This window comes from Eublepharis macularius, chromosome 2 (assembly GCF_028583425.1).
Source record: "Eublepharis macularius isolate TG4126 chromosome 2, MPM_Emac_v1.0, whole genome shotgun sequence".
Lineage (NCBI taxonomy): Eukaryota > Metazoa > Chordata > Lepidosauria > Squamata > Eublepharidae > Eublepharis > Eublepharis macularius.
In genome coordinates this window covers 4065825-4082890 of record NC_072791.1, presented here as the reverse complement: position 1 = coordinate 4082890, position 17066 = coordinate 4065825, and the positions used below count along the sequence as shown (strand labels likewise).

At 44.8% G+C, this 17066-nt stretch overlaps 1 protein-coding gene across 1 annotated transcript in view; it reads right to left on the bottom strand.

Moving 5' to 3' along the window:
* Positions 1-10019: 10019 nt before the first annotated feature.
* MDGA2 (MAM domain containing glycosylphosphatidylinositol anchor 2) overlaps positions 10020-17066 on the bottom strand; it is a 680911-nt gene continuing 673864 nt past the window's right edge. Inside the window, exons 16-17 of the mRNA XM_054971659.1 lie at positions 15156-15261; positions 10020-12197 (exon numbers count right to left, since the gene is read on the bottom strand). Coding sequence (XP_054827634.1) covers positions 12109-12197; positions 15156-15261 — 195 coding nt within the window. The 3' untranslated portion in view covers positions 10020-12108. The remainder of the gene's footprint in view (positions 12198-15155; positions 15262-17066) is intronic.

Sequence of the window (17066 nt, the reverse complement as noted above, 5' to 3'; positions counted from 1 at the left end):
GGCCAAACTAGACAGACCTTCTGGATTGCAGTAGAAAAAATCAAGAGTCCAGTAACACCTATAAGACTAACAAAATTTGTGGTAGGGTATGAGCTCACTTCTTCATATACAGCTGTAGAAGAAGCAGTGTTCCGTGACTCAAAAAAGTTCATACCCTGCCATAAATTTTGTTACAAACTGCAGGCTTATGAGGAATTGTGGTAGATAGAACAATTCTGAAACCCTTAACCTTAAAATCTCACCCCCAAGGATTCTACATGTTCTCAGGGGCTTGAGTAGGCCCATTTTCCCCATTTTGTTTCCTCCCTGCCTTTTTCATTCTGACCCTATTTGTACTGCTTATTGAATATCCCAGTACTAACTTACACTGTGTAATCGGCCTTGAGTCTCACTGAGAAAGGCAGACTATAAATAATGTAAATAAATACAGAAAAATAAATAAAACGGGTTGCCACCACCGTTTTAAAGCCATTTTAAAATGTCACAATGCATTTTAGAGTGGGTTGCCCTCTTCGGTCCTTTTTCAAGCCCTCAATATCCTTTTGGCCCTGACCTAGAGAGCCCAGGCAAACCCAATCTCATCAGATCTCGGATGCTAAGTAGGCTCAGCCTCAGTTACTAAAGACCAGGGTTGCAGAGGCAGGCAATGGCAAACCACCTCTTTTAGTCTCTTGCCTTGAAAACCCCAGCAGGGGCCACTGTAAGTCAGCTATGACTTGACAGTACTTTCTACCACCAATGTCCTTTTGAGATACGATGACTAGAACTGCACTCAGTATTCCAAATGAGTCTGTACCATATATCTATAAAGAGACACTATACTATTGGCTGTTTTATTTTCAGTTCCCCAGCATAGAGTTTGCCTTTTTCACTGCCGAGGCACATGGGGTTATTTTTGTTGAGCTATCTGCGCCGACCCCAAGGGCTCTTTCCCTCTCAGTCTCCTCAAGTTCAGGCTCCATTAGGATGTACTTGAGGTCAAGATTTCCCCCCTCCAATATACATCACCTTTTACTTACGCATGTTGAACTTGATTTGCCACATTATTGACCACTCCACCAGGTTTAGAGAGATAATAACAACAACTGTGCTTAAATACTGCTCTTCTAGAGAAATTAGTGCCCCATTCAGAGGGATGTTATTATTATCCGCACAGTGCACCAATGTCCTTTTGGAGGTACTTGATCAGAATTGCACACAGTACTCCAAATAAGGCTGCATCATAGATCTATAAAAGGATTTTGTAATTTTACTAGCAACCCAGCCTGTTGTGTAAACAATGGGCTTGGGAGGGGTGCTGCACCGTGGTGGGCTTCTTTGTTGAGGTTGCCGCAGCGATGGAGAAAGCCAGTGCGCTGGGCCTCCCCACTGCCTTCGTGGCCAATGCTTCTCGGGGCTTCTCCATCACCATGTTGCTGACAACTCACTGCACCTGCACCAGGATAAAAAGTGAGTCATCGGCAACACGGTCTGCCTTTTATACATTAGAGATAAAACATGAATGTTTTCTGCTCAAGCAGACCTTCTCCTGGTCTCCTCACTGTTGTCTGGTGGTGAGGCTCCCACCCATCATGGCCAGGCTTACTACCTGCCCCCATTGCCAAGCCTGTACCCACCTTTGCCTGGCTTCTTTGCTGCCACCAGGTGATCGGGCAGCCTGTGACAGGAGGCCCTGCAGCTGCGGTGATTGGAGTCCCTGCCACCATGGAACAGGGGTGAGTTGGGCAGAGTGGGGGAATCCACCACTGCAGTGGTGATGTTGGGGTGTGTGGGCAGGCTGTGGGGGAGCTGCTGCCATGGAGAAGCCGGGGGAAGTGGATTGGGAGGAACCTCCATAATGGTGAAGCTGAGGGTAGGCTAGGAAGGTGAGTAGGAAAAGTGGGCAGGGAGGATGGACCCCATAATCCTCTCAGGTCTCCACTAGCGTGTTATAATTTTGGATTTTGGATTCCAAACCTTAAACATTCCTGTTTCGATTCAACTCCATGTTTTTGGGACGGGGCGACTCTGAAATTTCAGGGCCATGATTTTCAAAGGGGAGACAAATTGGGGCAGCCATGATTTTCAAAGGGGAGACAAATTGGGGCCTGGGGTAGCTGTTTCTAAAGCTACTGGCACCCAAGTACATATTTAGGAAACAGAAGGAGGGACATACGACCAAAGAGGAATAAAAACAAATAACCAGTGCTTGTAGGGAGAGGGTTAGAAAGGCTAAAGCTTAGGCTACTGAGAGATGCTAAACACAGCAAAAAGGGTTCTTTGGTTATTTTGGAGTAAGAAAAAATACAAGGAATTGGTAGGCTTGCTGTGGGAAGAGGAAGCTGTAATTCTGACCAGTGATAATGAGAAGGCAGAACTGCTTAATTCCTCCTTTGCCTCATTCTCTTGCAAGAGAAACTGCGCTCAGTCTGGCAAACAGAAACCAGATGATGAAGGAAGGAAGTGGCAGCCTAGGGTAGACATAGGGGTGCCATGTTTAACACCTAACTTCTTTCATAGAATCATAGAGTTGGAAGGGGCCATACAGACCATCTAGTCCAACCCTCTGCCCAGTGCAGGATCAGCCTAAAGCATCTCTGACAAAGATTCGTCCTGCCTCTTCTTGAAAACTGCCAGTGAAGGGGAGCTCACCACCTCCCTAGGCAGCTGATTCCACTTTTGAACTACTCTGACCATGAAAAAGTTTTTCCTAATATCCAGCCGGTACCTTTGTGCATGTAATTTAAGCCCATTGCTTCGCGTCCTACCCTCTGCTGCCAACTGGAACAGCTCCCTGCTCTCCTCCAAATGACAGCCTTTCAAATATTTAAAGAGAGCAATCATGTCCCCACTCAACCTCCTCTTCTCCTCTTCTCCAAACTGAACATTCCCAAGGCCCTCAGCCTTTCCTCGTAGGGCTCAGTCTCCAGACCCCTGATCATCCTCGTCGCTCTCCTCTGCACCCTCTCGATTTTGTCCACATCCTTTTTGAAGTGAGGCCTCCAGAACTGCACACAATACTCCAGGTGTGGCCTGACCAAGGCAGTATAGAGAGGGGCTATGACCTCCTGCGATTTCGACGCTATGGCCCCTTTGATACAGCCCAGGATTGGATTAGCCTTTTTTGCCACCGCATCACACTGACTGCTCATATTCAGTTTACAGTCCACTCTAACCCCAAGATCCCTTTCACATAGACTACTGCCCAGAAGTGTATCCCCCATCCAGTATTTGTGCTTCCCATTTTTGTGGCCCAGATGTAATACTGTGCACTTGTCTTTGTTGAATTGCATCCTATTCACAGCTTCCCACTTCTCCAGAGTATTCAGGTCTTGTTGAATTTTAATTCTATCTTCTCGGGTGTTTGCTACTTCTCCCAATTTGGTATCATCAGCAAATTTAATGAGCAGCCCTTCCACTCCTTCATCCAGATCATTGATAAAAATATTGAAAAATACCTTTAAATGAAATCAAGTCCTCGGGGCCTCATGAATTGAATCTTAGGGGACTAAAGGAACTTGCTGATGTAATTATGGAGCCTCTGTCTATCATCTTTGAGAATTTCTGGAGAACAAGTGAGTTGCCAGAATATTGGGGGTGGGCAAATGTTGTCCCCATCTTCAACAAGGGGAAAAAGGAGGCTCCAGGCAACTGCTGACCTGTCAATTTGACATCCATGCCTGGAAAGGTTTTAGAACACATCATCAGTCAGTCAGTCCTTGAGCATTTAGAAAAGACATCTGGGATTACTAAGAGTCAGCATGGGTTCCTCAAGAACAAGTCATGTCAGACAAACCTCATCTCTTTTTTTGAGAGTTACTATTTTGGTGGATCAGTGGATGGCTGTGGACATAGTTTATCTTGATTTCAGTAAAGCTTTTGATAAGGTACCACAATATATTCGACAAGTTGATAAAATGTAGTTTGATCTCTGCATTGTTCAACATCTTTATAAATGACTTGGATGAAGGAACACAGGGGCTGCTCATTAAATTTGCAGATGATACTAAATTGGGAGGGGCAGCAAATATAGTAGAAGAACAAAACAAGATTCAGCTGGAAAACTGGGCTAAAAGTAACAAAATGAATTTTGACGGGGATAATGTAAAGTTCTTCATTTAGGTATGAAAAACCAAAGGCACATAGGATGGGGGAAGACTTATCTTGCCAGTAGTACATATGAAAAGGATCTGGGAGTCTTAGTAGAACATACGCTGGGCGGGAGTCTACATTGTGATGCTGTAGTTAAAAAGGCAGATGTAATTTTAGGCTGTATCAAGAGAAGTATAATGTCCAGTTCACACGAGATGATGGTATTGCTTTACTCTGCTCTGGTTAGATCTCATTTGGAGTACAGTGTTCAGTTCTGGACACCACATTTTCAGAAGGATCTAGACAAGCTGGAACATGTCCAGAGGAGGGCAATGAAGATGGTGAGGGGTCTGGAGACCAAGTCTTATGAGGAAAGGTTGAAGGAGCTTGGAATGTTTAGCCTGGAGAGGAGACGACTCAAGAGGTGATATGATAACCATCTTCAAGTATTTGAAGGGCTGTCACATAAGAGGATAGAGTAGAGTTGTTTTCTGTTGCCCCAGAGGGTTGGACCAGAAACACTGCATTTAAATTAAACCAAAAGAGTTTTTGGAGAAGAACTCACTGACAGAACAATTACACAGTGGATCATATTTCCTCAGGACGGGTGGGCTCCCCTCCTTTAAGCAGAGACTAGATGGCCATCTGCCAGCAAAGCTGATTCTATCAGCCAATGATCAGCTCTTGTGGCCCTTTTCTTCCACACCCAAGGTCATGCTGACCACCACTGCCCATTCAGGAAGGAATTCTCCTGCAGGCCGGATTGGCAAGGGAAGCCGGAGGTTTTGTTTCCTTCCTCTGGACAGGAGTCCCTGGGGGAGTGCTGGGGAGGGGGGAGCTGCGAATTTCTTCCGTTGTGCAGGGAGTTGGACTGGATGACCTTTCAGGGCCCTTCTAGCTCTATGTCTCTGTTTCAGATTTTTACAGATTATAGTCCTCTCTCAAACGTAAAGAACCTGAAATTTTCAAGCAGAATAGACAAAGGGAGTTGATTTTACGACCCCTGAAGTAAGTGCCTCTCGGCACAGGCACACTTCCCTCCGCTGATTCCTATGCCGGGGGATGGGGGATATCATCAGCCCAACAAAACAGCTTTCTCTGCATCCCTTAATTTTTTTTTTTTAAAAATCACCTTTCTGCCGGAAATTCTGCGTTCGCCATCTTTCCTTGTTACGGTCCATTGTTTTCTTTCGCAAAGCAGGGGAGGCTTCCTTTGCTGAAAACCTCCCACCCCCTGCCTCTGCAATCTTTGATAACTGTTCGATTTTTTTTTTAAAAAGAGCATATGGGTGTGTGATTGTGAGGAATCAATTAACCAATTGCCATGAGACACATCCTCACACTGGGCATCCACTGTTCTTAATAACAACTTCATTTATATACCGCTCTTCTAGACAGAGCGAGCCCCGTGGCGCAGAGTGGTAAGCTGCTGTACTGCAGCCCAAGCTCTGCTCATGACCTGAGTTCGATCCTGGCAGAAGCCGGGTTAAGGTAGCTGGCTCAAGGATGACTCAGCCTTCCATCCTTCCAGGTTGGTAAAATGAGTACCCAGTTTCCTGGGGGTAAAGTGTAGATGACTGGGGAAGGCAATGGTAAACCACCCCGTAAAAAGTCTGCCAAGAAAACATCATGATGCGATGTCCTCCCATGGGTCAGTAATGACTCAGTGCTTGCACAGGGGACTACCTTTACCTTTACCTTCTAGACAGATCAGTGCCCCATTCAGAGCGGTGAACGAAGTCAGTGTTGTTATTGTTCCCACAATGCAGCTGGGGAGCTGAGGCTGAGAGGAGTGGCTGGCCAAGGCCACCTGCAGAGTTGTGGGAGTCGAACTAGCAGAGTGCTGATTCACAACCCAACCACTTAACTACTATGCTACAGCAGTTCTTATAGTGTATGATTATCCCTATAGTACAGCTGGGGAGTGGAGGCTGAGAGGAGTGGCTAACCTAAGGCCGCCAGCTGAGCTCATGGCAGTCATGGGAGTCGAACTAGCAGAGTGGTGATTCACAGCCCAACCACTTAACCACTATGCCACTGCTATAACTATTTAAGGAGTTCCTATAAATGGCAGTGGCAGGGGAGTCTGAGGGCTCAACTACATATGTTTAATCTCTGGGCTTACTGTTTTGATTGCAGTCACACACATTTATTTAAAAGCCGCAGATGATGGTTTTGCAGATGAGGGGCAGCATAGGTGGAAGGGGGCTCTTGCTTCCTCTGCAGCCTAATGCAAATCACTACCCACCCCTAGTGGGTAGTTATTTGCATAAATTTGGAGCTGCAGATTGAGCTCAACACAGACCACATCATGGAAATGGGGCTTGTCCTCAAAGGTGATTGGTTGGGAACTCTCACCTTCTGATTGCATGCAAGGACTGGATTGGAAGAAAGAAATGCCACTGCCTGGGAAATCAGTAGACTTAAAGAAAAATGAGACACCTGCTGCTGGAAACAGTAAACACCCAAACATGCAAAACAACACACAACATAATGCCTAGGAATCCTGGATTTGTGTTATTGTTTTGGAAAACCATGGCAATGACCCCAAACAGTGATTTGTGTGTACATTTTGGGTTCAGGAATTTCAGAATTCACACCCCTACATTGTTGTTGTTTGGAGTCCCCTCACTGATCCCTCCTTCTTGCCCGATGTTTTAATTGTTTTTATGTTTTTGTATTTATTTGAGCTCTGGTTTTAATTCTTTTATGTTTTTATTTATTTAAAATATCTCAGGGTTGCCTTTCCACCCAAATGGGCTCTCTAATGTGGCAAAACTAAAAACGTTAAAACATTTCAACAGTAAAACAACATTTAAAATGAAGTATGTGTAATTCAATAAAAACATATAAACACACATAATGCCAAAAACGGGTAGGAGGATCAATAACATCTGTCGAGAAGATCTTTCTTGTTCATTTACTGTATCTGATCTTCATGCACTGCTGTGGACTTCCTGTAGGCCACTGTGGGATGGACTTTTGGTCTAATCCAGGAGAGTTCTTATCTTCTTCTGAGCAATTTGATAAAGGTCAAAGTTGTTGAGACAGTAGAAGAGCTGATTGGGTCACCTGCATCTCTTGAAACTTCACAGCAGCCAAGAGGAGGAGGAACAAATATGGTGGTTGCTGACAAAGGGAACGGTACCTGCATGTTTTTTACTTGTGAGTCTAGCAGCAACTTTTAAGAGAAACTTCAGATTGTGAAAATGGAGCAGAGGGAATGAATTAAAACCATTCAAATGCAATTTCAGAATCCTGCAGAATTGCTTGTAACTTTTTAAAAGTTGCAATCTCTGATCATAGATCTCCTGGCAGGGGGTTGGACTAGATGGTCTGTACGGCCCTTTCCAACTCTATGATTCTATCTAGTTTTCTCCTTAATATGAGGCAGTTGAAATCAACTGTGTCAAACTTAGAACCAGAGCTAATTGGTTGTTAGAGGTAGGGTTGCCCTTCCAAGCTGATTGTTTATTTTGAGAATCAAACTTTTAATACTATACTGCATTACAAAATACACTGTCAACATTTGAAACGAACAGCAAAGATTCCTAAAACAAACATTGCAGTTGGGCTGGGATTGTAGAACGGGGAAAAAAAGAAAAGGAAAACACAAGCAAACATCTGTTTAAGGCAATGAGACCACCAGTGTCGGTGAAACTTTCTCCCTAATAAACATCATCTCCTAAGCTGATCCATTACACAACTTTGCTTTGTCTACAAGAGTGCCGTCCTGAACTTTCTGTTTTTCACAATTTGTGAAAATGACAGATGTGTGGAGGCCTTCGGAATAGCCTCAGGCAGACCATTCCCTAAGGTAGGCGCCACCAAACATGCACATGGGTGGGCACTTGCTGATTTTTCCTTTTTGCAAGATGGCACTACAAGAAAGCTTTGCTCAGATGAGTGGAGCTTTCACAGTAAAACATAGCAGGAGAAGCAGTCCTGCTGGTACGTAGGTCCAATGCCTTTTAGGGTTTTGTAGGTAATAGCTAGAACCTGAGATTGAACCCAGTAACAGATTGCTAACCAATGAAGTGTCTGCAACTATTCCAAAATCATGACTGATTTCTCCTAAGGGCATTGTAGAGACTGAATAGCAGGGGGAACAAGACAGAACTTTGATGAACCCCTCATAGAAAAATTGTATAATAATAAATAATAATAATAATAATAATAATTTCTTATATATCACCCATCAGGACAACTTAATGCCCACTCAGAGTGGTTTACAAAGTGTGTTCTTATTATCCCCACAACAACAATCCCCCTGTGAGGTGGGGCTGAGAGAGCTCTGAGAGAGCGGTGACCGACCCAATGTCACTCAGCTGGCTTCAAGTGGAGGAGTGGGGAATCAAGCCCGGCTCTCCAGATTAGAGTCCTGCCGCTCTTGACCACTACACCAAGCTAGCTCTCAACAGTCCTGATCCTAAGGAATTATTTGAACTGATCCAAAGAACCTCCCTTAATCCCTTCTTCTGTCTCCAAACATCTCAACAGGGCGGCCTGGCCCACTGTATCAACGGCTGTTACTGAGTCTAGTAAAAGTAGCAGGGAGGCATCACCTTTGGCTACGCTGTGATGGAGGTCATCCGCTAGGGACACCAGCATGGTCTAAGTCCTGTAGCCCAGACTGAAGGGGGTCTAAGGCAAATGATTTCTCTAGGAAGGCCTCGAGTTGCCCTGCAACCACTTTTCTTTCATTGTGCTCCGTCAGCGAAAACAACTGAAGACTGGAAATGACTGACCCATAACAAATGACCGAGTGGGGTGAAGTTGAGGAACCTTCATCCAGTCCAGGAAGCCTTTCTCCTACTTAAATGGTTCTTCTGCAGGAAGAATTGCATCACTTAACTTAGGCTGCAGGAAGGCTTCAGACTTTGTACAGTGGAGTGGTTGGATAGGATCCGTACACGTGTTGAACTGTCAAGAATTCTCATAAAATGCATGCACATGCAACAGTGAGTGTGCACAGGTGGCCCAACCCATGCCTGGCAAAGGTCTGTTCCCAGGAGTTTCCTCTGGCTAGCCACCAACCTTACCTTTCTGAAGGAGAACGTGGTGTTGTGGAAGATGGTTCTTTAGACAGAGCATCTTTCCTGTAAGCTATTGTTCCCAATCAACCTCAGCAGAGTTCTGGATGTCTTAGAACAAAGGGTCTTCCTAACTGAATCAGGCCAAAGGTTGCCTGGTCACCAGCCATGGTTGCTTCCACACTGCACTGATCTTCCATGGAGCATTCATTGGTGCTGCGAATGCAGAGGGATTTGCAATAACCACAGAACACCCCAAAAAGCCATTTTTCATGCTTTTCTTGCCTCGGCCTCTCGTGGTGCCATTTCCCCTCCCATGTCTCCATTATAATGCTAAAACCTTGAAAAAGCCCCTCAAGCAGCAGGGGGGGGGAATGGTGGCTGGGGCAGACCAAGGCAAAGAAAATGCAGCCACCGGGGGTGGGTGGAACGTTAAACAATGCATATCTTCCCGTGTTCATGGCACGCAAAGGAGTTTGAACTGTCATCTTTAAAAAAAAAGCCAGGTTTTGGAATGATCAGACCAAGATAGGGAGAAACCTGGAAAGTAGGTGAAGAGAAGACAAAGTCATGTGGATAGTCCAAAAACAAATAAAAGTTTTCCTATTTGGATGGAAGCCCCTCAACGAGTTCTTAGCAGGCACCAAGAGCGGCTACCAGCCAAACGCTTATGCAGTGGGGCAAGCTACCACCAACTGTCCTTATGGAGTTCTTCTCAAAATGCTGCCATTTTTGAATTGGGAACAAATGATCAATATAAGCACACGGGGCCCTGGGCTCACGCGACAACATGAGCAGTCAAAGCTGACGTTTCGGAGATACAGTTTTTGAGGACTGCGGTGTCACTAGGGCGTTAGTTGGGTGCCTGAAATGCTCAACAAATACACGTGTCACTTACCATACCTTACCTGGAAATAAGCTTTATTGAACATATTTGTAAAATTATCTCTTTCAGTTGAATGACTGAATCTGCACAAACTTTTTTTTTCTACAGAATTAAAAAATAAAGAAATCAAGCCTCCTGCTGTTTACTGCTTCTCTTTGTGCTTTTTTGTATTAACGTTTTCAAATGTTATGTTTTTTTCCTCCTTTGAATATCCGAATTATTTGCATATAAGAATTTTCCCCTCTTTTCATCCTGGGGTACTGAAAGAACATATGATAATCGTAATAATTATAATAATTCTTGCTTAGACAAAAAGTCTTTTCTTTAATGAAGTTAAAAGCTGAGATAATTTAAGGGGAAAGGGCTTCAAATTTTCATTACCAACTTGTAGAAGGGGAAATTTACACTGTATTGGAAAATTGGCTGATTACAGGTATGGGATAGAGTCAGGTAGCTGAAAATAATTCTTACAGGTTTTATTTTTTTGTAAAAGTGTTTTTTTTCTTTTCAATTTTGCTAAAATAATAAAATAATATTTCACAATTTGCACAGAGTCTGATGAAAGGGCAGAGGCCTTAGATCTTCTCCGTGTCTGGAAATGGAACCAGGTCGGCTGGTCCGTGTTATGCCGTAAAGAGTTTGTTTCTTTTTCGTACGCACTGTAACCTCTCCTTGGTCACGCTCCTCTGTAAAGTTAGGGCCAATCTCATTCCGCACAGAGGTTAGAATAAGAGAAATCACTTGTGTGTGTGTGTGTGTGTGTGACTGTGTGTGTGTTTCAGCCATCACCTTCTTTGCTAAGCACAATCTTATCAACCTTCATAGTTCCAGTCGACCCCACTTGATAACCTGAAAAGAAAGGGCCGCTCCCGTCTCCCGCCATTAAACGGAAGCTGTCTCCTCGGGCCATGGCAGTCGGGAAGGTTAAACGACACAGATCTCTGCTGAGAAGGGTTTATCCTGCAATTCAAGTCGATCTGTCTCTGTTAAGTGGCTTCTGTGTGTTTTTTGATTTTGTTTTCCTGGCCTGCAGTTTCGCTCTGTAGTTTGCTTTTAAGAAAAAAGAGTTTGCGCAAACGTCATCCGAGCCATGCAAGCTTCCCTCCGCTGGAACGTTTTCGGATCTTTCCCCCTTCATTTTCTCAGGCTTGTTATCATTGAAGGCACTTGGTTTCCATGGCATTTTAGAAAAAAGATGGTAGTTTGGTTTCGTCACTTGGTTAGAACAGATGATTAAATCGGGAGCGGGGCGGGGCGTGATTCCAGGGGGAGTAGGAGGACTCGGGGAGAGGGTGTCTTGGTGTGTTCAAGTGGCTGCAAGCAAACTCTGGACACATCAGTGTTGTCGCCGTATGTACGTCCTGGAATTAAGTAATGCATGCAAAGAGGAGGCTGCATACTGTGATCGAGCCTTGCCATGAGGAACTGCAATAGAATGTCTTCAACAGCACAGGTGTCTGGGGCCACTTCCTTCCGAAGGCAGCAGCGAGAGGCAGAGAAGGGGCCCACAACAGGATTGAACATGACACAAAAAACCTGGTGTCAAAGGGGGAAAAAAACGCCAGCCCCTCTCGTACCCTGTTTGACAGTGAGGTGTAGGGGTTTTTTCTTTCCTCCTTTTTCTCTCTTGGTTCTTTTAAAAACTAAATCTCTCTTTTGGCAGGCCATTAGGCTTCCATGGCAACAAGCAAACTATTCACTTGAAACAAAACAAGCCATGACTTTGTGCTTTGACAAGGAATTCTATAGCTCTTTTGACAGAGTTTTTCCAATGGAGGTCCTTTCTCCCCTTTCCGTTTGTTCATCATTAATTAACCACAAAAGCACCTGAAGGTCTCTCCCCTTCACTTCCATGTGTGGTCCACGGTACGGTTATGCGCTTGTAATCCCTTCTTGGTTCGTTTGGGTATTTTTTTTAATAAACTTCCCAATGCTTCTTTTTATATATATATTTTTTTAAGTTTGATTTTTAATTTTTTTTTTTCATATTTGAGTCAGTCAGTGGAGGAATCTTTGGTAGTTTTTGTTTTTGTTTTTTTAAAATGTTTGTTTTACAAAGACTCTTTTCTTCATGCCAGTGCGTGGAACGTCTGTGTTGTAGCCTCTGCCGGAATAAGGTCACCTCTGATGACTTAAGACAGACAAGAGCAGGAAAAGTGGGAAAATCCGTATATGTGGCAGCATCCTGACAGCACCAGAAGGTATATCTAAACAGAAGCCAAAAAGCACAGTCAAGAACCGGGTGAACTGGATGGCCCCTCCATACGTCACTCAACCCAGTAGCTTGCTATTTCTTGCCCCTCAGCCCCTATTGCAAGCCAGCACTATAGTGTCTAATGGGAGAAGGGAAAAAAATCACCATTGGGCAGTAGAGTTACATCACTTCTGGGGAAAACCCGTAAGTGACATCATGGTAGTCTAGGAGAGGCCAGAAACTTTATGGTTTTACGCTGGAAGTGATGTAACACCATTGCCCAGCAGCACCTCCCATCTCCTCACACCCCCAGACTCTCACCTATTGCTGGCTACCCTACCCCGTACACGCTGGATGATTTCTTCTTGAAGTGGTTATCTTGTGCCTGGCTCGTACCACTTCAGACAGCAGGCAGGGCTAGGGTTGCAAGGTGCCCATTGAGGGCAAGGGAAGTCCTGCCCTTGTTGTCCTTTGACTGCCATTGTTTTAATGATCGGTGGGAGGGAAACAAGAGTGAGGGAGGAGAACAACTGCCAATGATGTATTGTCGAAGGCTTTCATGGCCGGAGAACGATGGTTGTTGTGGGTTTTCCAGGCTGTATTGCCGTGGTCTTGGCAATGGACGTCAGGAACTACAATGCCAAGACCACGGCAATACAGCCCGGAAAACCCACAACAACCAACTGCCAATGATGTTTTGGCATTACATCTAGTGACACCATTGCCCCCCAACACTCTAGGAACAAGCCCAAACTCTATGATATTTACCATAGAGTTTCGGGGATTCTGAGAGTATTCCAAGGGGATAGCGAGGTAAAGGCATCAGCAACCCTTTCCCTTCACAGGCCCCATCCTCCCAAACAGCCCCCCAGGCTCGGCTCATATGACTGAATTGGCCTCCAGATAAGAAATCCCTCCATGCTGAAGATCAGGGTAGAAATTGTCTCTCTGAAATGTACTTCCTTATGTGCAAGGAAATAATTTTGGATGGAAAAAAAATTCAGTTGGGAGCCCTTGTCCACAGTCTGTAGTGGCTTCAGAGGGAATGAAGCATTAACTGATCTGCCGTCTTGCACGGCAGGTTGGAATGAAGGCCTCAGGGCGGGCTCCTTGCATGCTGTATGAGGCTGTGCAAGAATGTATTTACTAATTACTTTATTTACCATCTGCCTTTCTTGCCTAGACTCAAGGCAGATGACAAAAGCTAAAAAAAAACCCTATACCAAAAATGCAGTAGGATCAACATAATACAAAGCTAACACTAAATACTATGAAAACAATCTAGAAATATCCCACAGACATAAGAACCCCTGCAGTGTTTCCTTTATGAAAATGCCCTCTTGAACGGTTCTATTTTGTACATTTTACGGAATGAGGGAAGGGTGGGAGCCTTGCTGAACAATTCAGAAAGGCAGTTCCACCAGGTGAGAGCCACAGAAAAGAAAACATGGGTGGGGGCTATGGTCACCAGCTGCTAGGTGGGATGAAACCAACATGTGCCGTGAATAACTAACTATACAAACATTTCCTAACCTGTGCACTATACAATAAATAATAATGAACAACAATATATCAAAATGGATTCTTTAGTGTTTTTCAGTGCAAAATAAGGAATTCATGAAGTGCAATAGTGTCCAAAAGTGCAAAGAATATTTCCAGCTCAAACAGAACTAAGCTGCAAGAGACAAATTACATGAGGAGGAGCATGTGAAGAGAGTCGCAATGTTAGCCGGGAAGCTGAGTTTTAAAAGAGATCGGAAGGCTTTGTCAATTTCCCCTCTCTACAGAGCCAGGGAGATCCTTGCTCAGAAGGTTTATTTCCTCTTTGCCTCTTAGAAGGGGAGGTGAAACTGACAGAGCCTTCTGGCGGCAAAGAGGAAATTAACAAACCCTCCAAGCAGAGATCTCCATGCTCCTCCTCGTGTAATTTGTCTCTTGTAGCTTGGTTCACAGTTACAGAGGCTCCCAATCTCATATTAAGTTGTTATGTATAAAGCTCCACAGTTGATAATGATGTAACCATCGTTTACATTCAGCTGGCAGCTGGTTGAATGTAACTGACATACGAAGTACATGACAAGAATTACTGATGGCTTGCTTGGCAAATTCCTTGAAAAAGGCATCGACTGAAACAGGCTTGCGAGCTAACTGCCTGTAGGACCACAGAGCTGCCCTGCATTCTTTATTAGTGGGGGGCTACATGAGTAATCTGCCCCATGTAGGAATGGTGGCAAATCTCGTGCACCAACTCACGCCTCCACCCCTCTCTTCCCCTTATGGTTGACAGGGAAGCGTTTGTTTTTATGCCCCTAAATCTGGCTTTTATCATTATACTGTTTTATCACTGTGTTTTTATCTGTATGTTGTGATCCGCCCTAAGCCCATTTGTGGGGAGGGCGGACTATAAATCTTATCATCATCATCATCATCATCATCATCACCATCATCAAATAATAATAATAATAATAATAATAATAATAATAATAATAATAATAATAATAATTCAAGTTACAGCTTTTCTCCAGAGCTACATTTGTCTCCCATTCTCGATGTTTGTGAACTTTAATTTTGGTGGACTTTATATCCAAGTATATACTGACTTAAGTCCAGATGGATAAGCTTAATTTTGGTTACAGTGTTTGAGCCGGAAATGTTCCCTGAAGGAGAAGTGAAATTGTCAGAGCCTTCAGGGAGGCAAAAATGAAATTAACAAACTCTCTAAGGAGTGATCTCTCCCGGCTCTGTCTTTTTAAACTACACTTGTGTAGAAAAGTGAAATTTTTTTTTAAACTATGTTTTCTGGCTAACATTGTTTCTCCCTACACTTGAGTGTTCGCTATATGATGTCTCGGGTAGAAAGACTCTTAAGCACTGGTTAAAATCTTGCAGTAGGAACTGAAGGTGAGACTCAAGCTGGGACACTCCCTGGATGGTGAGGGCAGGCCAGGGGGCCAAGACAGAGCTCACTTACGGTTGTTTACATAGTCTGATTTTGTGCACTCCCCTTCCACAATTGAAATGTCATCAATGGCGATGTCTCCTTCCATCCCTCGGCCACGGATTCCTTCAAAAACTACCTGTAAGGAAACAAGAGGCTCTGAAGCTGGAAAACGCAACTCAGGATCCGGTGGAAAGAGCTGCCTCTTCTTTACACCCAACCGATGTAAATTCGAACCACCTTCCGCACAAACTCAAAAGACAAATGTTGGCCTGGTTTTAAGAGGGACAAATGCAAACCCTCCTCTCTTAGTTTGGTGGATATTTTGGCCTTGACAAACATCAATAGCACTCATGCGCAGGGTAGTTGTCAGAATAAAACGGAGGAGAGGAGAAGGAAGTAAGCCACTTTGGGTTCCCACTGGGGAGAAAGGGGAGGAAACTAATGAAGCAAATGAATAAATAGTAAAATAAATGACTGCTGTTGCTGCTTTGATACTGGCCTTTCTTTCTCTCATTTTTGTGTTTTTTACTGCTGTAAAACTGCTGTAGTATAGTGGTTAAATGGCAGGGCTGCAAATCAGCATTCTGGTAGTTTGATTTCTACTACTGCCATGAGCTCAGCAGGTGGCCTTGGGCAAGGCACTCCTCTCAGCCCCAGCTCCCCAGTTGTACTGTTGAAATAATGATAACACTGACTTTCCAGGCATATATTGCTGTAGTAGAGAGTGCTGTTCGACTCCCACTCCTGCCATGAGCTCTGCAGGCGGCCTTGGGTAAGCCACTCCTCTCAGCCCAGCTCCCCAGCTGTATTGTGGGGATAATAACAACACTGACTTTGTTCACCGCTCTGAGTGAGCACTAATCCCTTCAAAAGGGTGGTATATAAGCACATGGTTACAATTATTATTTTACAAATGTCAGGAGACTGCTAATTAGAGATGGGCACGAACAGCAATACGAACAAAAAGAAGCCATGAACAGCCCAATCTGCTGTTCGAGAACAGGTGGTTCGAACAGGTGGTCATTGCAAGCCTCGTTCGTTGCTGTTCGTCTTGCTGTTCGTCAAGCCAGACAGTCTGGCACCTGCATGACCGTTGCCAGGTCTGCCTTTTTTCATCTTCGACAGGCCAGTCCAGGCAACTGGCGCCCTATTTTTTGCCCCGGGACCTGGCCACAGTAAGCCATGCAACGGTCACCTCCAGGCTAAACTACTGCAACTCACCCTACGCTAGGTTGCCCTTGGGCCTGACCCGGAAGTTACAGCTGGTCCAGAATGCAGTGGCATGCGTCCTTACCAGAATGCCAATCCGAGCGCAGATTCATCCTGTGCTGTGCCAGCTGCACTGGCTCCCAGTGGAGTTCCAGTTCAAGGTGTTAACCTTGGTGTTTAAAGCCCTTCATGGACTAGGACCTGCATACCTGCGGGACCGCCTCTTCCATTACGTTCCCTGCAGGGTATTGCGCTCTGCAGGCAAGCAATTCCTGGTGGTCCCCAGCCCAAAGGACATCCGTCTGGCCTGGTGGAACGCTCTCCCACTGGAGATCCAGGCCTGGTGGAACACCCGGCCTGGTGGAACGCTCTCCCACTGGAGATCCGGGCCCTGCGGGACCTGTTACAGTTTCACAGGGCTTGTAAAACGGAGATGTTCCGCCGGGCCTTTGGCTGAGTGCCAGCGAGTGTCCTCCTTCTTCCATCTAAGACCACCACTTCTTCTGGGGCTGCCCTTGGCCATCTGCTATGCCCATATACGGACTCCCAATATTTGTTTAAATAGCCTACTCCTGGACTATTTTAATGATTTTTTAAACATTATTATTGATTTTATGTTTTTGTGATTTTAATGTATCTTTTAATGTTGTTAGCCACCCTGAGCCCATCTGTGGGGAGGGCAGGGTATAAATCCAGGGCTGCTGCCAGACTCTGGGCCAAGCTATTATTTAT